This window comes from Protopterus annectens, chromosome 4.part0 (assembly GCF_019279795.1).
Source record: "Protopterus annectens isolate FY-2018-M chromosome 4.part0, PAN1.0, whole genome shotgun sequence".
Taxonomy (NCBI): Eukaryota; Metazoa; Chordata; order Ceratodontiformes; family Protopteridae; genus Protopterus; species Protopterus annectens.
In genome coordinates, this window is record NC_056733.1 from 258,683,723 (window position 1) to 258,710,212 (window position 26,490).

At 38.4% G+C, this 26,490-nt stretch overlaps 1 protein-coding gene across 2 annotated transcripts in view; it reads right to left on the reverse strand.

The window, feature by feature from the left end:
- FBXW8 (F-box and WD repeat domain containing 8) overlaps positions 1 to 26,490 on the reverse strand; it is a 1,953,337-nt gene that overhangs the window by 1,455,816 nt on the left and 471,031 nt on the right. For both annotated transcript variants that reach the window (XM_044068251.1, XM_044068250.1), the window contains one exon: positions 5,854 to 5,942. In XM_044068251.1, the coding sequence (XP_043924186.1) occupies positions 5,854 to 5,942 (89 nt within the window). The remainder of the gene's footprint in view (positions 1 to 5,853; positions 5,943 to 26,490) is intronic.

A 26,490-nucleotide genomic window follows, 5' to 3' on the forward strand; every position in this document is an offset into this window, starting at 1 on the left:
TTAAAGTGATTTGGGTCTGAGCCAGTGGTCTTGGTTTTGTTTTTTTGTGAAGTTGTTTGAGGTTTGGAATTATTTCTGTGGCATTGGATCCTAGTAAGGATATTCCACAGATTTTCTGAGATGATTCTGTGTCTGTTTTGGGAGCTGTTGGTGTTTCTGGATCCTTATCCAGAGTACAAAGGACTATGGAACAATATATTCAGGCTGTCCAAGTTTCAACTAATGAAAATGGCTCTGGTACATCTAATTCTGCCCAGTTGTTTGACAGGTGTGTAGAGGAGAGACAGAGTCAAACTAATAATTCCTTTTCGTTGATGGAACAATCTTTTAATTCCATCCCTTCGGATAAGAGAAAACTGCGTGAAAAGTTTTGAGCTATTACTACAGAAAGAAACAAAGGTACATTTTAATATTCTGGGCTTAAAAAGGTACATTGAATTAAATATTACGCCTAGGGGTTTTTGTTTTCTAAAAAGCCCAAATGAGCCCTTTGATATTTATTGTGCCTCTGATAAAATGTTTTGGAAACGTTGGGTTGCAGCAGCCCATAGATGTGTTATGGACTGGCTTTCCATTTTGCTTGAGCGTGATCAACTCAAGCAACAAAAACTGAAGCAAGAACTATAGTCTCTGTCTCAGGAGATATCCAGTTCACTTAATTCTGCCAACATGAATAGTTTGATGGAGTGTGTTAATATGAAGTTAAATTAATTGGAGAAGGATTTAGGGGAGTATAAAAAAAAACAAAATTGTTAAGTGACATAAGAGATTATGAGAAAGGGCGAGCCTTTGTGCCTCCAGCCAATTAGCAGCATAGAAGGACACGATGTAATAGAGGAGGTTTTAAGAAATATTATTCAGTGTCCTTTGCTTCTCCAGAGGATGCAGATTATAACACAAGCCACGATAGTGATGACCATGAATATCTTGCTTTGCCAGCTGCTCAACAGCCGGAAGAACATGAACGCCATTTTGGGAAGGCAGGGGACAATGGCAGAGAACAATTCAATCATAAATGGGGCCGTAATGCCTCCAATAACAACAGAAATGGATTTGGACAACAGGTATTGCCGGCACAACGGCAGTTCAATAAGAGGGACAGGTGGCAATGATTGTGCTATTATGGACTGTAATATAGTTGTAAATCTCGCTGGGTGTGACTTATCCCAAGAACAGTTTTCTGCCTTAAACTTGGGGTTAACGTTTGCTCCCACAGTGTTACCGAAGAGACATATTTTAAGTAAGGAAGTCTTTCGTTTTGTTCGCAAATGGCATTTGAAGGTTTTTTATGCGAATTGTATTAATAATTCCCCCTGTGACAAACTTATGGATGAAAATTTTTATTCTTGTTTTTCAAATTTAAATGATTATATAGAGTGTTTGCATAGTAATACTTATTGTTCTATTGATACTTCTGTTGTTCCTACTAAAAGTAGGTTTATTCCTCCCTATTCTAATGAAAAGGTTATACATTTCAGCTCTATGTTGAATTTTGCTACAAACGAAATACGTGAAGAGTTGTTATATAATAAGAATGATGTCTGTTATAATTTAACACTGAAAGAATGGAAAGCTTTACAGGAACTTAAAGAAAGAAGGGATTTGATCATAAAATCATCAGACAAAGGAAATAAAATAGTTATAATGCACTTTCAACAATATTATAATATGTGTTTAGAGCAGTTGTCTAACAAGGATGTTTATGAAAGTAGTGAGAGCAATAATTATAAAAAAGCAACAGTTACGTTTCAAGATTTGTTACAAAAAGGTGCTAGACTAGGCTATTTTTCAGAAGAAGATATACAGAAAATTTTAATAGTGAAGGCTGTGTTTTAGCTACGTTTTTTTGTTTGCCCAAGTTACATAAGAATTTAAATAATCCACCAGGACGTCCTATTATTTCGGCCTGTAAATATTTTTTACACGGCATTTGACTTTTATTACACAACATTTTGTTTTCTTAGATTTTAAAAATTCCCTCTTACATAAAAAATTGTTTTGATTTTTTTAATAAGATCTCTTCTGTTATTTGAAATAAAGATATGTATTGGGCAACTTTGGATGTTAAAAGTTTATATACATCGATTAGACATAAGGATGGATTACATGCCTTGTTTTACTTTTTAGGGGATAGTCCATTAACTAATTATTTAGTTGATTTGGTACATTTTTGTTTGACTAACAATTTCTTTACATTTAATAATGAGATATTTAGACAAAAACAGGGAATAGCCATGGGGGCATCTTTTGCCCCCATGTATGCAAATTTATTTATGGCTCATTATGAGGCGGAATGTTTATATAACCATAGTTTTATGAAGAAATATGTCAAACATTACTATCGTTACATAGATGATTTGATTTTTATTTGTGAAGGGGGTATGGCTGAAGTGCTTCAGTTTGTTTCAGATTTACAACACATTTAATCTTTCATTTGATGGGTTACAATATGGAAAAAGAGTATCTTTATTGGATTTAACTTTAAGTGGCATGGATAGTGGAGAGATCTGCACTGGGATACATAGGAAATTCCTGGATGGAAGTCAGTATTTACATGCTACTAGCTGGCACCCCCACATATTTTGTCAGCATTACCTTATGGTGAGTTTTTGAGGTTGTCTAGAATTTGTAACATTAAATAAAATGTATTAAGTGAAATCAACAACACTGCAATCATGTTTTGTAATAGGGGCTACAAAAGGGAGGTAGTTAATAAAGCTAAACATAAACTTTTAACATTGGACTCAAATAGAAATATAGATAAAAGGTATTGTAGTAGAATATAAGACAATTGTTGGAACAATAAGAAAGAACATATTTTGTTACCACATATAACATTAAGAGTGTGGAAATTTGTTAAGTATTAAAATATTATTGGAATTTTATTTTGACGGACAAAGACTTAAAGTATAATAGTGGACAAATATCCTATGATGTCATATAGACATGGGAGGAATTTAAAGGATATGCTTGTACATGGCAATTTTACTTTACCACAAATTAATATTAATAATTATCCAGTATCTGTAGGTACTTTTAGCTGCAATAATTGTTCTATTTGTAAACATGCGGTGTGTTCCTTTGAATATATAAATAAGATCAGATATAAACCTAAAGGGCGATTTTCTTGCAATAGTAAGGGGGGTTATTTATGCCCTGAAATGTCCCTGTAATCTCTTCTATATTGGAGAGACAAAAATAACCTTTAAGGTGAAATTGATTGAACATATCAGGGACATTAAAAATCAAAAAGAAGACAAAATTATAGCCTGTCATTTTAAGGATGTACATAATAGTGATTTTTCTATGTTACAGGGTAGTGTTTTAGAACAAATATATGTTAGAGATAATGATGAAATTCTTCTTAAGGAAAAGCTGTTACATAAAGAGTCTGTTTTTATTTTGAAGTATGATACTGTGGTTCCTGTGGGACTGAATGGAGAGATTAATTGGAAATGTTTTATTTAATTAATGAATTGCATAACTGAATAATTAGTTTTTTTTTACTTTGTATATAAAGTAGTAAGTTTTGGTTCATTTTGTAACTTCTTGAAGGTCTTGTACTGAGGCGCTAGAGAATTAAAGTGACTTGGGTCTGAGCCAGTTGTCTTGCTTTTGTTTCTTCATGAAGTTGTTTGAGGGAGGTCAGAAGAGTTGAGGCTTGGGATACCAAGTCCAAGCCATATTTCAGCATATGTGTTTGGTAGTTAATTGCTCTGAAGGCCAGGGTGGAAGATGTGTACTAAGTCTTCTTGCCCAGCCGATCCATAATTTTACTGTCTTTATCTGAAGGTAAAAGAGATGAAGAAGGGAGCAGTCTAGATTGTCTATCTTGGGCCACGGCTATAACAGCAGGGTACGCCAAGGGGGGTTTTACTAGGAATTTGTGGTCATCAGGCACCTTATAGAAATGGTCTGGTCTCTTTGGGGCAGGTGGCTGAGAGTCAGGGTTCTTAGTGCAAGAAGTAAATGCGTCAAAGTATGCAGGGATCATTGGAGGAATAGCTGATGGGGAGGGTTATTCAACCTGCAATAACTCAAAGTATCTTTTTTTGAGTTTCCCTCATTTGGGAAGTATTCTTTCATCTTAGTGATAGTTTCACCAAATGTTATGTCCTCTGGAGGGGAATCTCCTTCAACAAAATCCTCATCTGGAGAATAATATTCCAAGGGGTAGGCTACTTGGGATGAGCAGGTGACAGACTCCTCAGAGCAAGAGGAGAGGGCCTCTTCTTCTTCCTGGGGAATAGAGGGAATAAGTGAGGTAGCAGAAGTAGGTCTTGGACTGAGCACTGGAATAGAGGGGGCTGAGGAGGATGTAGGCCTAAGGGCCATGAAGGTCTGCATCAGCGACTGAGTAAAAGACTGCCACTCCGGTTTTCCTTTCATTAGGAGTAGATTCTAGGGCCTTACCAAAGGAAGGAGATTCGGATTCCTGAGATCCAGAAGGGCGTCCAGTGGAACCTGGTTCCCCCCTCGAATTCGGAAATAACCCACATCTGAGACATCTCCGCGGATGTGCAGGCCGATGGTTCGGAAATGGCTACCTCGAGGAGAGCAGTAGAAGCAGATGACTCTGGTGGATGTCCCTCAACCCCTATAAAAGTGGTTGGTGGGGTGTCTGACAACAGAGAGGCAGTGGTAATAGGCCACGAAACTTTGCCCTTTTTCTTTGGAGGTTCCATTGGGTCTGCAGATTCTGGATTCATCCTAAGGGCCATTGATTTTGTAAGTACAGGTTAAGGGCAGCCAAACAGCCTCTAAGAGTTCAGGAATGAAGGATTGGCAGATGGAGCAGGAGGTATAGTCGTGTTCCCGGCCTAGGCAAAAGACGCAATGGTCATGGGTATCCTTATGCGGAATTTGATGCCTGCATCAGCATTTAACCTTCTTAGCAGACATTGGCTAATGTAAAACCAGCAAACCAAGCTCAACCAATTAATATAAGTAAGAAATCCCCAGTGGGGTACTTAGCTTTAGACGTCTCGATAGAGAGGAGAGATGCGATCGATCTGACGTTTGACTGCCGCAGAAACATTCTGAAGTCTGTGCATGTAGACGTCACATTTAAGGTGCCTGGTTTATGACCCTAAGTGTGACGTCCCATGCACCAACAGCAACCAGGCCGAAAGCTTTTGTATAGGAGCCAACGTTTGGGTCACCTGAGGTGGAGGATCCCACAGTAAGAATACTGCAAGATGAGAATAGAAGGACATTATTTTTTACTTTTACCCTTCTATGTTGTGTCTTTCGGCTTTTCCCAGTTAGGGGTCGCCACAGCGGAACTCCAGTCCGCTAATGACTGGCAGTAGATTTTTACGTGCCGAGTTGCCGGCCCTGACGCACAACCTTCAACGAAGGTAAGCCCATTCACGCATGTCTCCACACAGAAGACGCTCTAGCTGAGAATCGAACAGGACAATGTCTTACTGTGAGGCGACAACGCTACCACAGCACCACCACAGCAGTCTATCCTAGTGAAAATTACAAACATGAATAATCTGACAGAGTACCACATTAGTAATTTGGAAAAGTACATCAGTCTTAAAAACAGCACATCTCCTATTTCTCAACATTCATATCAGCTAGCAAATTAATCGCAACAATAATGATGCATGAGTGCCATAGCAGTGTTAAACAACACAGCATTTTTGATTCCTTGCACCACTGTGATCTGTTGTATTCCTTTCTATATCCATCTCCTTGTATAATTATTTAATACTTTTTGTACCACAAAGGCATATCAACGAAGTTTGACATAATTTGATCATTGAAGAAATAACAGATTTTAGTTCCATGTTCAAACCACATATATACCATGAAAACAGATGAAACAAGATTCTGATTCCTTACCCAGCTACGACAACTCCATTGCATGAGTGGACATCACATAGGACTTTTCCCAGATCATACTGCAGCTGGCTAACTGCTCCAACTCGGTTCTATACCACATAAGAAAATGTCACTTAAGTCTGAAGAATGCAGTACATGTGAGAAGTTAAGCTAAATACGAAAAGCATTTTAAGACAGTTTAGCTTTCCTCATGTATATTTTAAAGTATACTATTCTTATTCACATGTACACACACATGTGTGTGTGTGTGTGTGTATGTATATGAAATCAATGTCAATCTTATATTTACAAATGTCATAATTATTTCATTATTTATATTTCAAGGCAGAGAAAAGCCTGTCTAATCTGCTTTTTTAAGAACATTTAACATTTCACCTTCCCTCCATCCCGATCTCTACTCTTACCCTTTTTTCCCCACTTTTGCCAAATCCTCTTAAATGCCTCTGTGGATTCTCTCCACCACCCATTCTGGCAACTCATTCTTTTGGTTTACTACTCTCTCTGTAAAAAAGTACATTCAAGGACTCAGCGAGTAAAGAATCCCTACAATCTGTTGCCTGTCCTCATTTCTTCCCCATCTGCCATTCCTATTCAGGATGACCCCTTCACATCTCCCCAACATGATCTTGTGGACTAATATGATGTCACTATAGTTTCTTGTGGTCGCTAGCCTTTAGTCATACTCCCTTCCTCTCAATCCCAAGGACTTTTCTAGAAGCTTTCCCCACTGGATTCCTTCAAGAAGCCTGATGCTCTTTTCCTTATACGGCTCTAGAACTATACAAAGTATTCAAGGTGTGGTCAGGCCAATGCCCTCAAGAGTGGGAGCATTACACCTTTATTTCTAGAAACTATCCTCAAAATATATACCGCAACACTCTGTTCATTGTTTCTACTACCCTCTCACTCTGTATCTGGTAGTCCAATCCAGGTGTGATGAACGCTCCCAAATCCTTTTCCTACTCTGGTGCCATCATTTCTACTCCCGGCAGTTGATACTTCTTTCACTGTTATTTTGCCTATCAACAGTGCTTTGCATCTTTTTGCAATGAACCTTAGCTTCCATCTTTCTGCCCCTTTGTTCAGCTTGTCCAAATCCTTCTGTAGACTCTTCCCCACTCTCCTCTGTTGCTTCCATCCTTGTGTCATCAGCAAAGAAGTTGATCATGATCTACCTCTGTTCCCTTAGATATGTCAGCAACAAGGACACACTGATAACTACTGGACCAAGGAGAGGTCCCTGCATTACTCCACTAGTCACTTTACTAAATCTGAAACTGTCCTACTCACCAAAACCTTTTGAGTTATACCATACAGTTTGCCAGTCCTGCTCCTTCTACCAACCTTTTCAATTTTCCTATCATCTTCCTGTGTGGGACTGAGTGAAAGGCTTTGCAGAAGTCCAGGTAGACTATAGCTACTAGGGCTCCCTTGTCATGTTTATTTTAACCTACACACCAAACTGGATCAGGTAAGACTGACACCCCTTCCAGCCATAAACCTATGTCAGCTGCTAGCCTGGAGACTGATGTTTCCCAAAAATGTTGCAAGTCTTGCCCTTAAAAATCTCTCCATGATTTCCCCTATGCTTTTTTAAATCATTATTCATATCCATCTTCTACCCATATACAATCTGGCATCTCATTTATCTCTTGCCATCATGCCTTATATTTCAATTCTCATTTGCCTTTTTGTCTTTCTCTAAAACATAACGGCACAAAATATTTTCAAACTACATCCTTCAACCTTTGTCATGTTGGTGCATGAAGATAACAGTGACAGCTCTTTGACAATACACAAAACATGTAGTGTCAGAGTTCTCTAAACACATCATTTCCATAAACTTGCTTCTATTAATGCACCTGTCAAACCCTACTCTTCTCATATCATTCTCATCTCATCACATGCTCAAATGATACTAGTCAGGAGGAATCCTTCTGGTCAATATTCATATTAATAAGTTACCAGGGCTAATACAATAAAAAGGAAATTCCAATGTTTACTACTCTGAGACAGCAGACTTATGTGTATCTGGTTGACATTTGAAAAAATAAATAAATAAAAATAATTTGTAACAAACCAATATGTCATGTTAGTACTACAAAGCATACTGTACAAAGAACATTTGAGTCACTAGGGCAACAGAAAGTGTCAAATGACTGAAACGAATACCGTATGTTCAAGATAGATTAGTAAGTTGGTCTGGGTTACATGCTATGCAGATCAAAATAGCAATACTAATGCAAATGATACTAGTAATGGTTATGAAGCCTGTGCTGCTATTGTTCACAATTCTTACATTAGCACTATAGGGCACAACAGTAAGTTTCTCATGCTAGGAAACGTACAATGATGAGTCACGAAAAAACACTCTAAACGTACAGACTTCCAATAATTATGCTCTAGAGAGAAAATGTAGTCCTTGGTTACCCCACAATTTAAATTTAACTGGTGGTTTGAAGTTAACTTTTTCAAGCTCTGTTGGGTTGTATGACTTGGTACATAAATGAAAAATGATCTTACACGAGTCAACATTGACGAAAACTAAAAAGAAGGAAAATAACTACCAGAGAAGTTGAGTGTGTTAACAGAAATGAAATCCAAGAATGCAAAGATGAGAAAAACCCTGAATCTTCAGGCACAAAAGAAGTGGACACATATGAACTGATAATGGCAAATATTCATGTCAAATGTGAAAAAGACAAAGTGAGACTGAGCATGTTATTACACAGTTGTCAGAGTACTTTGCTGAGGTGAGGGTTTGCAAGTCAGAGATGGTAGATGCTCTGAATTCCCATGTTGATACCTAGGGTTGCCAGCTGTCTGGTTTTTGACCAGACTGTCCGGTTATCTGACAAACTGTCCGGTTAGAAATTTCAATCAAAACCGGACTTTTGGTTTTAAATTTTGGGGCACTGACGTCATCACATGCGCGGCTACCAGCCTGTCGGAATTGAGCTCAATGAGCTCACTTCCGGTAGTGCGAGCGGGAAGCGGAAGCCCAGCATGTAGTGTGAGCGAGAAGTAGAATCCCAGCATTAACCGACTTTGGATATTATTTCACTTCAGAGAATTCATCAACTTGACTTACGGGAAGGCAGCACAAAGGTAGTGTGTGTGTGATAAGACGGGTTTTCTTTTTAGACGCCAACATTTGAATGAAGTGTGTCTGTGTTTTATGTGTAAGAGAATACCTGGAGAGAACTAATATTTACTTCTGCTACAACAAAATGTTCACATGCATTTGAATTTATTCAATCAAGCACCAGTTTCTATACTATCACATACATTGTGTAAGTAAAACAGAATATGTTAAATGCTGGTTAGGTGATTATGACTGGTTAAACATTGTAATTTAAAACTTTGTTATCTCTAGAAGGAGGTTACTAAATCTGAAGTGTATAACTTGGAGACAAAATACAATAAACAAGATGCAAACAGGGCTTTGGGTTACATGGAGGATTGATAGAGGAGTTCTTCCCACTACAAAATAATAATTTTTTTGTGTCCATTTTTCTGTTTTGATTGTTGGGTGAACTGTGCATTATACTGAACTTTTGCTTAAACATTTGGAGAGTACTTTTTTTGGCAACTTGTTGTATAGCTGAATGTCAAGAATGTTTAGTTTATAGTTATCACATCCAGTAAATCATGCATCACACATGCTCTCACCCACACACACACACACACACACACACACACACACACACACACAGACATATACACCCCTACCTCTCACTTGTCTGACTGTTCATGGTGGTCCACTGCATAGTCCAAATGTCTTCTAGTATTCAAATTCTACCCATGTGGAAGACGAAGATGTAAACAATCTTGGCTTCTCTGCATCTGTGCGACCGGACATGAAGGGTGTTCTTAAAGAAGAATGCCCTTAAAAAAGTTTTTTTTTCTATTTATACTGTGGGTGTGGAAGTAGACTTTTATGATGGAAATGTTCTAAATTGGGCAGTTTTGTCATTATTGGTTCATGCATTTTGTTTCATTGCCTACAGTACAGTCTATTGGAAAAATGTTCAAACAATAAATTTAAAATGCACTCTTAACAAGTGTGCTGTATTATACAAGGAATATAATTTAGTAAATTCAGGAAGGTGTATCAAAGAAAAGAACACATGTATGTATCTTGTTTTGAGTGCAAGGGGCCTATGATTTGCAAACAAACCAAAGGTAATCTTTATCCACCCGTGGCCATGCATTTTCTTTGGATGTGGTGTGGGATTCAATGCTGTTTCAATGAATATGAGTTTCAAGGGTAGAGAAGTTTTAATGCCATTGCCAAGTTTATTTTCATTGTGAGACAGTATTGCTTTGTTTACCAGATGCCTGTCAGTGTTTGTGCATTGTTGTGCTCTAAAATGTAAAAACAAAAATCCAAATAATCATTGTAGAAGAGTAGTTTTAATGCTAAGTCTGTTTTCATTGTGAGACTGTATTGCTTTCTTTAGCAAATGTGTATCAGTGGTTTGTGCTATAAAATTTCAAATAAATGTTTTAAATTAAATCCAAATATCTGTAATCACTGTAGAAGTAAAGCAGAAGACAGTATGCACAGTGAGAGTTTTGAACAGTGTTTATGGCAACTGGGGAGAAATCGGCTGAAAGCAGGCATCTGGGAATGGGTGGAGTTATGGGTGATGCGAGGGGCGTGACCTTAGTCCGGTTTTAGCCACAAAGAAAGCTGGCAACCCTATTGATGCCACTGAGGAGCTGTAAAAGGAAAATATGGACTTAAAGGTGAAATAAAACCTTTTGCTGAATAAGAGAAACACTGAAAGAAAATCAAGTGATCATGAAGAACTTAAGCTTAGAAAGAACATCTGAATCACTGGGATACCAAAGCCCATATAAATCCTGAAAACACTACTGCCTACTTAGAACCATTCACAGAAACCCTACACAAGCATGTTAATAGCTGCATAGAGTCAGCTGTACCCACCAAGAAGACAGACAGAGCTAACTCAAAAAACAAGCCACTTTGGTAGAATCACAACATCAATAGGCTGTATAACAGAAGGAAGAAAATCATTGCACAAATTAGGAGGCATAGCACCCAGCAGGATAAAAGCACTCTCATTAAAATAAACAAACAACTCAGAGGACAAATAAAATACACCAAAGCCAAATCGGTCAAGAACACCCACAAGGCATTCTTTAGCTATGTCCGCGACTTCAAAGGCAATGTGCAATTGTGTCCAGAGCTCATTGCTACTGCAGACAGCTATACTGTGCCAGAGGATATAGCAAACCTACTGACAGACACATTTTGCTCTAACTTTACCCCTTTCTCCTCTCAACCTCCACTCAGGAAATACCATCAAATATAAATCTCCTTACTATCACTAGGGAACATGTCTTCAATGCTCTCTCTATGGCCAAGAACACTGCATCAATGGGCCCAGACAATATCACAGGATGCCTTCTGAACAGCATGAAACGTGACCTATCAGTCCCTCTGGAATTGCTGTTTTAACTGTAGCCTCAAAACAGGCTTTCTGCTTCAAGAATGGAGAACAGCAACAGTCATCCCTCTGCACCAAGGTGAACCATCTACAGATCCTTGAAACTACAGTCTTGTAAGTCTCACTACTCTTCTATGCAAAACTATGGAAATAATTATCATGGAAATGATCAATAATGACACAGAAAACCTCTACACACTGGACCCAACTCAATTTGGTTTCCAGGACAGGTCATGCCTACTCAACCTGGTGGACTTCTTTGAGAAGGTCACCAAAGCAATGGATGAGGGCAACATGGTTCACACTGTCTACCTTGACTTGGCCAAGGCAACTGACACAATACCCCACTTGGGCATTGTTGATAAACTCAACAGTTTAGGTTACAAACCCTTAGGTCACCCTGTGAATAGCCAGCTGGCTCACAGACAGGACCCAGAAAGTTAGAAATGGGGAGTCTTCCTCTATAAAGAAGTCAGTCACAAGCATCCTGAGATTGCTCTCTTTTGGTATTTACATCTCTGAAGTCAAAGCCAATGTCAAAGGCCTCTGGCTGACCAAATTTGCAGCTGAATGTAAATTAAGAGCAGTCATAGAATCACCCACCATCAATAATATTCTGCAAAAAGGGCTGGCAAAGACAAGTAACTTGTGTTAGAGTCATGGAATGCAACTAAATGCCAAGAAATGCATAATAGTATCCTTCAGGTGAGGAATGGAGAAAAAGTGTTTTGGTACCGATTTTTAAGGATAAGGGTGATGTGCAGAGCTGTAGTAACTACAGAGGGATTAAGCTGATCAGTCACAGCATGAAGTTATGGGAAAGAGTAGTGGAAGCTAGGTTAAGAAGGGAGGCGATGATTAGTGATCAGCAGTATGGTTTCATGCCAAAAAAGAGCACTACAGATGCAATGTTTGCTCTGAGAGTGTAGATGGAGAAGTACAGAGAAGGTAAGAAGGAGTTGCATTGTGTCTTTGTGGATTTAGAGAAAGCATATGACAGGGTGCCTAGAGAGGAGTTGTGGTATTGTATGAGGAAGTCTGGAGTGTCAGAGAAGTATGTAAGAGTGGTACAGGATATGTACGAGGGTAGTGTGACAGCAGTGAGGTCTGCGGTGGGAGTGATGGATGCGTTTAAAGTCGAGGTGGGATTACATCAAGGATCAGCTCTCAGCCCTTTCTTATTTGCAATTGTGATGGACAGGTTGACAGACGAGATTAGACAGTCCCCGTGGACTATGATGTTTGCAGATGACATTGTGATCTGTACTGAGAGTAGGGAACAGGTGGAGGAGACCCTGGAGAGGTGGAGATATGCTCTAGATCAAAGAGGAATGAAGGTCAGCAGGACTAAGACAGAATATATGTGTGTGAATGAGAGGGAGGATAGAGGAATGGTGAGGATGCAGGGAGTAGAGGTGGCGAAGGTGAATGAGTTTAAGTACTTGGGATCAACAGTTCAGAGTAATGGTGAGTGTGGAAGACAGGTGAAGAAGACAGTACAGGCAGGATGATGGAGTGGGTGGAGAAGAGTGTCAGGAGTGATTTGTGACAGACGAGTACCAGTAAGAGTGAAAGGGAAGGTCTACAAGAGGGTAGTGAGACCACTGGTTGGAGACAGTGGCATTGACAAAAATGCAGGAGTCGGAGCTTGACGTGGCAGAGTTGAAGATGTTAAGATTTGCACTGGGTGTGACGAGGATGGACAGGATTAGGAATAAGTATATTAGAGGGTAAGCCCAGGTTGGAAGGTTTGGAGACAAAGCCAGAGAGGCAAGATTACGTTGGTTTGGACATGTGCTGAGGAGGGATGCAGAGTACATTGGGAAAAAGATGCTAAGGATGAAGCTGCCAGGTAACAGGAAAAGGGGAAGTCCTAAGATAAGGTTTATGGATGTGGTGAGAGAGGACATGCAGGTGGTTGGTGTGACAGAGCAAGATGCAGAGGATAGGAAGAAATTAAAACAGTTGATCTGCTGTGGCGACCCCTAATGGCAGCAGCCGAAAGAAGAAGATCCTTCAGGAAGTCATCCATCCCTGGTAACTATCATACTGGCAACAGAATCCTAAGAGTCAACAAAGGAGTCAGGGATTTGGGGACACATATAGCCAATAATCTACTAGCCTTTGACCATCATGTCTTTACAGTAGTGAAGAAATTATTCTATATTGTGCAACTCAAACAAAGGTACAACATCTAGGTCAAAGGTGGTCATTGTTTCACTGTATTCAGCGTTCACCAGACCTGTCACTGAGTACAATGTTCCCTTTGATACGGACCTAACCACGCACATTCAACTGGAATGTCTACAGAGGCTCCTCAGTAAAAGAATACAGGGTGAAAGTAACATTTCCTATGCAGACCACCTCAAAGTCCTATCCCTGTATTCTATCTTCTATAGGCTGTTGGGGGGAGATCTATGCCTGGCATACAAGGCATTGTCAGACCCCACCTTGATGGAGCTCCAGCATATTCACAAAAAAAAAAACAGTACCAGAATTACCCATTCTAAAGACTTAAACCTTGTCTGTGATATAAATAGGACCTACTGGAGAGACAGATATGTATCCTAAAGACTAGCCATTCTCTGGAACAGGCTCCCCATCCATTTGAAGGAGAGTTCCTCCCTAACCCAATTCACGTGTAACTTGGACGACTGAATGGGGAGCAGGAAATTCATCCCTGGTTTGGCACCTATGTCTGTAATGGACACAAGGCGCTTGTAAATGATTTATCTCACAAGCCACTGCTTAAGAACTTGTCAGAGATGTGCACTGCAAGGCTAGGCTTAAAAAGGCCTTTGTGGGCGTTAGCCTAGCACAAATGTATGAACATTTTCAAGAACGCTGGGTGTAGAAAGTGGAAATAAACTGTTGTAACTTACTATATTGAACTCAGTTTTATTTTGTAAAGATATGGAGCCTAATGAAAATGTTAATATGCTATCTACTGTTTAATAACACCCGCTTTTCTGGACTGAGATTGGCTTCATCTTAGCTGGGTGGTGGAGGTGATCTTTTTTTACATTTATAAGATACATTGTGGGATAAAATTTGACTCACAGAGACTTGTGCATGGATAGATGAGGGAATTTGCTTAGCACTTGTGACAATGTTGAAGTACAGATTGAATTTATAATCGATTTTAAGGTTGAAGGGGGCATTTGGAAATTGGAATTTACAAAGAAAATACTAAATTAATGATTCAGTATGAGAGAAATTAATGTTTTAAAGACTGAGGTTACTAAAGGGAGTGGCCACAGGGGATTTAAAAGTCAGTGCAACTGACTCCTAGAACTGGAGCTGTCTTAAAACAGCTGCGCAGGTAAAGTGTGACGTAAAGCTTTCTGCATATGAAATGACTTTTTTAAATAACTTTATTTTGTATACAACTTGTTTTACAAGTTGTTGTTAATTTATATTTGGGCTAGAGTTCACTCACTCATATGTTAAAGATAGCAAAATGATGTAGAGTACAATAAATAAGAGAGGGTGAAATGAAGTACTTAACGGAAATGGATTAACTTTATGACATGGATTGTAAATGGTTTAACCAATCTGAATAACACCAATGAGATATTTACTTTCAGAATTACGAGCTGTGGCACTTTAAGAAATGCATCTGGATCAAAATGAACATGATGCACTGATAAGAAGGAACTGGACATGGCAAGTGGCATCTCCCTTTGTGGGAACAGAGAAAAGAGGTGTAAAGCTGTTAGTTTCATAAAGATGATCTCACATTGGAAGTTGTAATAGCAGATACTAATGGATGATATGTAAGGGTAAAAGGGTACTTGGGTACAATACTATAGACAATATTTACTGTACACAGTCTACCAGGGATGGCACAAACAGAATTTCAAAAGGTTAGGAGTGAATGTATTGCATTTCAAGATAGGATTACAGATATTTTGTATTTAGTTTTTGTTTGAGGGTTTTTATTAAAACATTTTTTTTTAAAGTGACACAGGTTCGAAGGGAGATGAGAAGAAACAACTGTACAAAAGATCAGCCCGCCAAACACAAAACCTGGAAATACACATTAAAAAAAAAAAAAACTGCCACTTATAATAGGTGGGAACAACAGCTTTTTATCATAATGGTTATGCTGACCATATTATCCTGGAATGTGAATGGCTTTACAGGTACAGATGAAAAGGAAAGAGTATTGAATTATATTAAGAAATGCACAATGCAAATACCAATGCTGCAGGAGACACATTTGGCAAGAAATGAGCATGTGAATTTGACAAAGAGAGGACATCAGAATGGATATTCAGCAGGATATCAGGAACATAGGAAAAGGGGAGTAATTATACTAATTACTATAGGGGCCCAATAGGGATTGCTATTTGAACCTATGAACCTATAAATGAGGGAAAAAGACAATAGTGGTACATTTGTAGTAGTAAGGGGCTACTGACAACGGAGGAGGATTACGATGGCATGTATTTAGATTCCACTAAAACTGCTATTATTGAACTTATAATTATTATTTATAGGGGGGACTGGAATCAGATTTGCAATAGTGAGGATGTACTGGGGGACTTAGTTGGGAGTCGGGATAATATAATAAGACGGTAAATTTCTGAAGAAATTTATGAAAGTATTTGGCATGGAAGATATGAGTTCAGTAGTAGGAACTCAGACAAAATTTGCGTATGATTCACCAAGGACAAGATAGAAATTATATTTCACAGGAACATGTGCATTTAATTTAACGCTAAGGTGCACATCCAGTAACTATTTCTGATCATGCAGCAATAAAAACTAATATAAAAATGCAGGGTGATGAAGTAAAATAAGACACTGGTGCTTTACCAGCTACCTCTTAAAGAGAGGAATTTAAGGAATGGGTAGAGGAAATTATTTGACAGTTATTAGAGAATATAGAAGTATCTTCAGAAGTTATAACTCGTGACTGGGATAAAATGAAAATGGAGTTTAAAAGCAGGGTCAAAATTAAAGAGAAAATGATATGGTTAAGAAGTAAAGGAAATTACTTAGAGGGGTTGGCAAAGGTTAAGTATTGCAGAATAAGGAGAATTTCACAGAACAAGAACAGAAGCAAATGCAGTGTGTTAAGGAGAAAGTATCTGGATAATATGGATGAGTTTAGAAAGACTGTAGTTTAGCAACTATTTTTTGGTAACAACCCTAGAGCACAAAAACTTTTAGCACAATGACAAGGGAAGCAGAATGTTGAAAGGGTTGTCACCAAATTTAAGAAATCTATAAAAAGAAAAAATAACTAGAGATCCTGTACAGGTTTTATACAAATTCCAGGAATTTTATTTAAATTTAAATAAAGCAGAGAAATGTGGAAATCAAGAATGAGTACAAATGGAAGCAATTATGGAAGACTTAATTATGCCAAGGTTAGAGGTAGACTATGCTCAAAAACTACCAGTTAGGATAGGAGGTAATGAAATAAAAACAGTGATGTATAGTCAATCTTCAGGAAAGTCTCCAGGAACGGGTGTATTCCTATGGAAGTTTGGAAATTAGGAAGGCGGAAAGTGATAAAGATCTGGACGATTTTGTTTAAGAGTATTTTAAAAGGAGGGGAAGCACCAACATCTTGGAAAAAAGCTTTGGTGGCTGTGTCACCTAAAGATGGCAAATACCCTTCAGACCCAGCTTCACACAGACCCATTCCAATTTTAAACTGATTATAAAGTATTTACATCTATACTAGCTAAAAGAATGGCAAAGGTGTTGCCAGAATTGATAAACATGAATCAGCATGATTTTGCAGAGGGGAGGCAACAATTTGACAACATTAATAAAATAATGATGATCCACAGGGAAGCAAAATGTAAGAAAATACTCCTGATGTTGGTGGGTCTTGATGCAAAAAAAGCATGTGACAGAGTAAGCTGGGATTTTATGAGTAGGGCATTGGAAGCATTTGCATTCCCTCGTGCAATAGTAAGGCTAACCCGAAGGATCAGAGGCAAAAATTAAAGTAGGACGGTTCCTCTCAGATAAGCTGCATTTGAACAGAGGAATCAGGCAGGGATGTCCTCTTTCCCCTTTGCCAATTGCTTTATATTTAGAGTCACTTGCAAAGAAAATAAGAGACTCAGAAATACAAAGACACAACTGGTGTGGTAAAACAAATAAAGTTGTCTTTATTTGAAGATGATGTTATTTTGTACCTGATAAACCCAGAAAAGGACATTGCAGTGTTGAACATTTGGAGATAGTTTCAAAACTTTTCAGGATATAAAATTAATGAAGATCATACAAAGGTTATAGCTGTAAATTATTTGCCCACACACAAAGTGGTTGAGGAATACCCATGTTTATGGGGACAGGCTAAAGTGAAGTATTTTAGGAATATGGATTAAAAAGGCTTCTGTTACGACAACTAAGGATAAGTGGGAATAGACTAAACAAAAGCTAATACAAAAACTGAGAAACTGGAAGCTCTTGTTTTTGGATAAATACATAGTCAGATACAAGCAGTGAAAATGTTTTTAGTTCCTTCAGTCTTGTGTAGGTGTCAGGCATACTTTTATCAACCCGAGGAGAAGTTGGGGACAATAATTTATAAAGATCTGAAGGACTTTACCTGGGAGGGAAACATAGCAAGAGTTAATTGGGATAAGTTGTTCCTTCCAATAGAATAAAGTGATTCAGGTTTACTTTATTTGAAGGGACATTTTATAGCAACACAGTTAAGGCATATATACATACCACAAGCAGAAGGTTATAATTCAAAGTGGAAAGGGATGATGAAGTAGCAAGGCTGAAGTTCAAGAAATATATATATATATATATATATATATATATATATATATATAAATATACATATATATATATATATATATATATATATATATACACACACACACACACACACACACACACACACACACACACACACACAAACACACACACACACACACACATATAAAGAGAGAGAGAGTGGGATTTTGGATGCAGATCCTTAAGCAGAATAATAACAACCATAGAGAATATTATAGTAAGAGAAATTATTCTAAGAACTAAGCCAAAAAGGGAATGGAGAAAGGCAGGGGTGGCCCATGCTACTGGACTGCCAGACTGCAGCCCCCCCCAGCTGTAAAATAAGAAAGAAAGTAAAATAAAATAATAAAATACAAAGAAAAGAAAAGATTGCAAGTAGCAGACCTTCGCACATGTGCACTAGCAGCATTTCTGATATCCAGACTGCTGCTGAGACAGTCTGGAGCATGCACAGACTGTCTCAGCAGCAGTCTGGATTAAGAAGCATTCACGTGCAGAGATCCCAGAAGTCTATGCAGTTGTAACTGCATAGACTGTCACTAGAAAGGGATCGGACTCAGACTGCAACGTCAGCAGGCTGGGAGTCTCATCAGGGAAGGACATCTCGCGGGCTTGTACTGCTCCAATGAACAAAGCTGTGGTAGAAGGATTTAGTGCTGCAATGAATGGACCTGTCCCAGGTAGTGTGTGTGTGTAATGCCCCAGGTGCTAGGTAGAGAATAAGGCTTGAACCCTGTACCTTGGGCCCAGGTGGCAAGAGCCTGAATTCCCTACCCACCACAACTTGTAAAAATGTTGCAGATTTTTCCCTCATACTTGTTCTGTTCCTCATAAAATCTGTGGTTCCTGTATTTTTGTGTCCTTGCAAAGCCAGTAGTGCATTGGTGCAGTGGTAGCATTGTTGCCTGACAGCTACATGTTCTCTGGTTTGATTCTTGGCTGGGGTGCCTTACCTTCTGTGTGGAGTCTGTATGCCCTCCCTGTTTTTGTTTCCTCTAGTGTCCTCCCATCTTACAAAGTCATGTGTCTGTCTGGAGTGTTTCTCCCTGGGCCTCTGCTAAAAATTAGCTTTTGTTCCAAGTCAAACTTTCCTGGTTAACAAATGTTAAAAATGACATGCATTTGAATATCAGACTTCATATTCTTCAGAAAGTGCATGGTAACATAAAAGCTTTTATTCTAGCAATCTAAGTGTATAAGATGGTTATTTGAAACTTGTCACTAATTTTGGGACTATATTCCCCCATTATTGGCTTCATCCAGGTTTTGTGCTAAGGTTGAGAGCTATGGTAAGAACTGAATTCACTGAATATGTTTGCGGGCTATATTCCCCCATTACTGGCTTTGTCTGTGTGTTTATTGCTAAGAGGTTGAGAGCTATGGTGAGAACTGAATTCACTGAATGTTTGGGGGCTGTATTCACCCATTATTGGCTTTGTTCAGGTGTTTTGTGCTAAGAGGTTGACAGCTGTGCTATGGTGAGAACTGAATTCACTAAATGGTAGCCATTTAAGTTTCCGTCTCTTTCACAAAACAGCTGATATGGCATAGTGATATGTTGCTCTGATTGTTTTGCACAGGGTCCTGGGTTTAAGGCTTGGCAGTGAAATGTATGGTGGTAACACAGCATTTTATTCTAGCAACTTTCCAACATTATACAAGCAATGTTTAAAATGTGCCCCTGGTTTTTGGGCTTTTGTCCCCCCCCCCCCCCCACAAAAAACTTTGGCTTTTTCCAGATTTCTTTGTGCTGCAAAGTTCAGAGATACAACTGAGTGAGTAGATTTTACAAGGAGCTGAGAGCTGCAGTGGAGCAAAAGTTTAGTGTTGCTTATGCTGAGTCTGCTTGCTTTGTTAATAGCACAACATGTAGTATATTTGCTTTTGATGCAGAAGGCTGTGGGTTCTACTCCCACAGTAGATAGATGCATTGCTGATACTGTACTGTGTTACAAAAGGGGTGGATGCTGCACTCCTTTTTGGCAAAGATACCTAGTAACTATGAACCTGTTCTCAGTTTGCCATCCATTCCCTATTGCAATATTGCTAGCTTATCACTTTTTTAGTGTAAGATAGGCAATTTATTCCTCAAGGGTAACAGGCACTTTATTTGTAGATGAAACAATGAAATACAAAGTTGTTTGCTAGCAGCAACCTCTTCATTAGTTACAGATCTCTTTAATGTGGAATTATTTAGATGACTTTTACTTCTTCAGAGATTGTGCATATGTACTGATACTGGTGGACTGTAGAAGTTTGAGTAGACTTTTATGATGGAAATGTTCTGAATTGGGTAGTTTTGTCATTACTGGTGCATGCATTTTGTTTCATTGTTTACTGGAAAAATTTCAAAACAATAAATTTAAAACACCCGCTAAAACTGCACTGTATTGTTCAAGGAATATAATTTAATACAATCAGGAAAGTGTATGAAAGAGCATGTGTATGTTTTGTGTGCAAGGGGCCTGTGATTTGAAAACAGCCCAAACCTAAAGTTAATCTGCCACTGGCAAAATGTATTTTCTTTGAATGTGGGTTTCAATGCTGATTCAGTGATTGTGAGTTTTCAAGGGCAGAGAAGTTTTAATGCTAAGTCTGTTCTCATTGTGAGACTGCATTGCTTTGTTTAGCAGATATGATATCTATTAGTGTTTGCACTGTAAAATGCAAAATAAAACTTTTAAATGAAGTCCAAATCATTGCAGAAGTAAAGCAGTATGCACATTAGTGTCTATGGTAAATGGGGTGAAATAGCCAAGCAATGGTTCATTGGAATGGCTGTAGGGGGGGAAGCTCCATTCGACCATGATTTTGTGAAGGGGGAAGGGCAGCAAACTCAAAGACAGCCCCGGCTGAACTATACCTCTCAACTGTCCAGATTTTTGCAGAATGAATAGATTTTTGCTTCTTATTTTTCGTTTGTTCCTCATAAAATTTGTGGTTTTCTTTCAAATCATTTAGGAATGAAGTCACTAAATAATGACAGACACTGAGTTTCAGACTTCATAACCTTCAGAAAAATGCATGCTAAAGCAAGACCTGTTATTCGATCAACTGTCTCAGTTTATACAAGAGCAATTTTTAGTACTGTTTATATGTTCCCCTCATATATTTGGCCTTGTCCAGATTTCCTGCATTAACAGGTTGAGAGGTACATGCAAATAAATTGCTTTATAGAATTAGACATATCTAAACCTCTCAACTGTCCCCAATTTTGAATCAAAATGTTGCTCTTCCCCTAATAATCCCTCCACAAAATGACAATTTTGGAAGAAAACATGGAGGGTTTACAATTAATAAATAACTGTAATAATCAGTTATAGATTACTTTTATTTCAGAAATGCATGTAGATTCTTTTATTTTGTCAGCTGCTCAAGTTAGTAGTACTAATATTAAAAAGTGTCCCTTCTTTGACAGGTTCCCAGCTGTATTGTGTGGCTATTTTATATTTTTGAATCACATTTTTGGTCCATTTTTTCATAAAATTGTGGGGTTTTTTGGCAAATTAGTGGCAAATTATTAAAGACTGAAGTTAGAAAATAATGACAGACATTTCAGTTTCAGATTTCATACCCTTCAGAAAATTCATACTAATGCAAGACCTACTATTCTATTATCTTTCTAAGTTTATAAGAGCAATATTTAAAAATTGTCCTTATTTTTGGGCCTTTGTCCCACTTCTATGTATGGCTTTGTCCAGATTTCTTGCTCTGAAGTTTTGAGGTATGACAAATGTGTCAGGGCCATCGCAGTCAGCCAGAGACATTTCAAATTGTGACATACTTGTTGCACCCCACTCCCCCATGTAGTGACTCTGGATGTGTCCAAGCAAGGCAAGGAGCAGTTATGCAGTGTAAATGTGCAGAATATCCCCCCATCCAAGGTAGACACAAGTATTACAATGGCTTTTCATCTGTCCTTGATTTTGAAGAATGTTCTGGTTTCTGTCATATTTTATACTGTTGATTTATGCTTATTATTATTCAGAAAGTGCCTGTTTCTCTGTGTTTAAGTAGCAGTGCTTTAATGACCATCTGGTAAGCTTGTCTGAGATTGTAAGATGCAAGTAAGTTTTAATAAACATACTGTTAAAGAATTGCCAACATTGAAAGCATTTCTGTTGTTACCATGCAGAGAATACTTACATGACTAGATAACATATAAGCCTTGGGTATTGAAATGCATATGACAGTATTTGTAATAAAGGACAGGATTACATTATTTTAAGAGCTCATTACAGGCTTTACCTGCAAACTAAACAGAATGCCAATCTATCATGTGTGGTCCATATCCTGTGCAGTAATCCTTTAAGCAATGTATGTTGAGCATGTTTCCTTTTCATTTTTTACTTTGATCATGTTTTCCCCATGAAACAAGTAGATAGTTGTTGTCAGGCAGCAGGTCTTTTTTGGATAAGAAACATTTTTACAAGTGGGGGTATCACAGAGATTGCTACTTTCAGCATGTTACATGGTACTTTAATAAAGCTGAATATAAATTATAATTAGAACTGCAGTGCAAGGAAAAGTGGTTTGAGTTGAGTGCTGCTTGTTTTTCTTATACTTGATTTTGACTAGCATTCCAGTAATGTATTTAAAAAGTAATTTATTTTTTCATGCCTCACGACCTTTTTGTTTCCATCTAGATATTAAGTACGCTGTCATGCAGCCAATGGATTGAAATACGTTTTTTCTTTTACACTTCATTTTGTCTTGATTGGACTCTCATAATGATGGTTTGGCACCCAGGGCAGAGTATTTAATTAAAGTTACAGTTTTTGTGGTTTTGAGCATAGCTCCTCCCCTTTCTAGTTGGTCACACCCATTCCCATTGACCCCACCCATTCAGCTGTCTCCTGCAGCCCCCCCCCCTTTGATTTGAAGTCACCAGCTGCCACTGGAGAAAGGAGATTTTGCCACTAGGGACAAATGTAAGTAGAGTTACAGAAAATAGGAAAGGGGGAGCTGGAATTTACTGGAGAGGTCTGGCAAAGGAACCAAGACATTGGTTGCAAATAACACAAGCAGGGATAGTAATAGAGTGGGATGAGACCAAGAAGACATCTGGATTGCAGGCCAGAAACTGCCCTCCCTAACAGGGCTTGATCTCACAGTACAGACAAACAGAAAGGGATAAGGGAATTTTAAGTGAAAAAACTGCTTTGGTAGAGCTTTTAACTGAATCTAGAGCAAAAACAGATGGTAAAAAGGGATAATTAGGAGAGTGTATAAAATATTGCACGCTAACTATAAAAATCTATCAGAGGAGATTAGAGAAGATTGGGAAGAAAGACTGAAAAAGAAATTTACAAGAAAAAAACGGGAAGACATACGTATGGCTACCAAGTATGCATACAAGTCCAGAAGTGTTTGCATAAGTATTTTACACCCTAAGCAGATTTCAAAGATTTTTTCCGCATGTGGACAGCATATATTAGAGGTGTGATGGAGAAGAAACTGGTAACTCAGAAAATATGTTCTGCAGGTTTAATGAGTTGGCAGAGTACTTTGTAGGGAATTTTTTAAATGTATTAGAAATATTGTGCAGGCAAATGACATTAAGTAAGGAAAAGATTCTTTGGAGTTGAGAAACATGATTTGAACTGCCTATACATAATAACTCCTTATTAGGTTTAATTATATTGGCTGCCAAAAAAAGCAATTACTAGAAAATGAAAATCAAAGTCTACACCAACTGTATTTGGGGTACTGAATATTATAAAAAGGGTAAAATAAATGGAAGAAGGATCTTTAGAAAGGGGAAGGAGCAAATTACATAGGAGTAAATGGAAATAGTGGAAACAATATATGCATAATAATGTTCAAGAGGTGGAGGAGTGAGATTTAAGGGAAGCAAGGAACTGAGCAATGTATGTAATGTAGGAGTGAATAATGACTGTTAAAAATAATTCAAATGTATATGTAATGTATAATGCATGAATATGAAAAATTATACTTTGGTTTGCATTTTTTTCTATTAATGCATGTATGTGTGCCTTTGTCTTAAGTAACAATTTAATAATGGTGTTTAAAAGTTAAAAAAAAAAAGAAGCACAGCAGAAAAACAAAACTCTTGTCAGGTAAATGAGCACACACCAGTTAACTGCAGTCAGTATTATAATGAAAATGGTTTGTTACATGTGTTTCTCAGTTTCCAACAGCTCATTACAGCAAACTGCATTCAGTACTCAGTCACTTTACTGCCATTCCAGTTAGTTTCTAGCATTCTAGACCATCACCGTACAGGACAACGCACGATACACCTTCCAAACCATGGCTTCACAAATTCCATAACACTACCTCAAATAGTTTAAGCATTTGGCAGAAAAGGAAGATTGAGGAACTGTTGTTTGGCAATTCTTAGATCAAACTGCTCACATTCTCAATTGTGGGCAAAGATAGATAAAGTTAAATTTTAAAGATGAAATAATAATAGCGAACTATGGCTTTGCAGAGCTAATATTTGAGGTATTAAAATGCAACTTCTCAGCCTTTACCATTGACTCCAATAACTTTATTTCACAAAAGCTCAGTCCCTTACAGCCCTTCCAGTAACCAGGCTGTAGGTTACACTTCATAGCTACACGCCTCCACTAGGCTTTCATTCTAACTCTACACAAATTCTTCACCTGATCTTCCTTCAGGGTCGCATCCAACATACACCTCAAATGGACTACCCAACTCCAGGAATTACACATCTTCAGGTACAACCTGTGCTCCAACCCATGACAATCCCACCTGAAGAGCTACTTCCTGCTTTCAGGCTATTACCTTTCATACAACGCTAATAGACAATTAGAGCTATCACTACCCTATCTAATGATAATTGCCTCAATAATTACAATGATAATTAACATAAGTTACAGCTTACAAACTTTTATAAACACATTCCACTACTTCCATAGACAAGATGTTACAACATCTTAAGAGAAGCCAGAGGGTACTCACATAATCCTGCTGGAAACAGTGGGGATTGGGGGTTGGCATAATGGCTAAGTTTGTTTACCTCATAGACACAAGTTACAGGGTACGATTCTCACCTTTGAGAGAAACTGGGTTAAGCTTAAAATGGCCTGCAAGGGTAGCTAGCCTAATACTTACCCTATGAACCTATGGATGCATCTGAAGGATGCATTTTGGTGAAAAGCTAAGACATGCAGCAACAGTTTGAGACAAGTACTCTAGAACAACTAGAACAGGAGTTGAAAAGTGATCAAAGCCCCTTTTGGTTGCCCATACTGCAAATCTATGCCAATTACCTTTACAAGTTTTCCCTCATGTATGGTATTTTGGCAAAGATAAGCATTTGATGACTCTGGAAAAGTAAGTGGCATCTCTGGTCATCACTGGAAGTGAAGAAACCAAGTGGTTATCCTGAGGGAATGAAGGTCCGGGTAAGGCTTCATGGATGGATGACTGAATGGGGTGCTGAAGAGTTTCAAATGTAAAGATTTCTCCATAAGCTGAACTTGGCGAGACCAAAAGGGAGGTATGAGAATGATTTTGGACTTTTTGGCAATGGCTTTACAGAAGAACTTGGGGATTGTTGGGAAAGGAGGAAATTGATACAGTAGCCCAGACGGCCAATTCCTGACTTGAGTGTGCCCCAGAAAGAGGAGGAGAGAAAAGATGTTAAGTTGTCTATCTCGCCTTCATTCTTGCTGGTTGGGTTCGGAGCCAATCCTTGGCTCTGACTCGGCCATCTTCAAAAGCTCGAGAGCTGCTTACCGGCTCGAGGCCCCCTCCTATATCCCATGATGCCTGGCGCTAAATACCCAGATCTTGTTTGCCGCTTCTGCTACGAGGTTGCGTTTACTGGCTCAGGTCGTAATTTTCACTTTGTTCATATATTTAGGACTTTTTTGTACTTGTTAAGTATACTTTTATTGTTATAGCTCAGAGTAGATTCTATAGCAGTTTGTTAGTGTTTATCCCCCCTTCTAAACTTGTTTTCAGCTTAGAGTTTTTCCTTTCCCTCCCCCACCCCTGTTTACCTTTCAAAGTAAGCCGTTTTAGTTAGAGGCTTATCATTGTTTTATTTTTAAGGTAGACAAAAGTTTTTTTTTTAGTAAATTGTGGTAGCTTGTAGGTCTTATATTATTATAGTGTGTGTGTGTGCTGTTAGGGTGTGGTAACTTGTGTGAATTGTATGTATTTTTTTTCAGTTACCTACTCTCCACTCTACTTGTTATTTGTATTTGATATTGCTTTACAGGAATGTCTAAAGACACAAAAGTGTCGGGATTCAAGAAGTGTGACTCATGCTGTCAGAAAATGTCTCTGCCAGATGGTCACACTTCTTGTGTCTACTGCCTGGGCTCCCTACACCTGCAGGACTCTTACTCGGTGTGTCACACCTTTAGTCCAAGAGTCCTGTAGGAGCGTA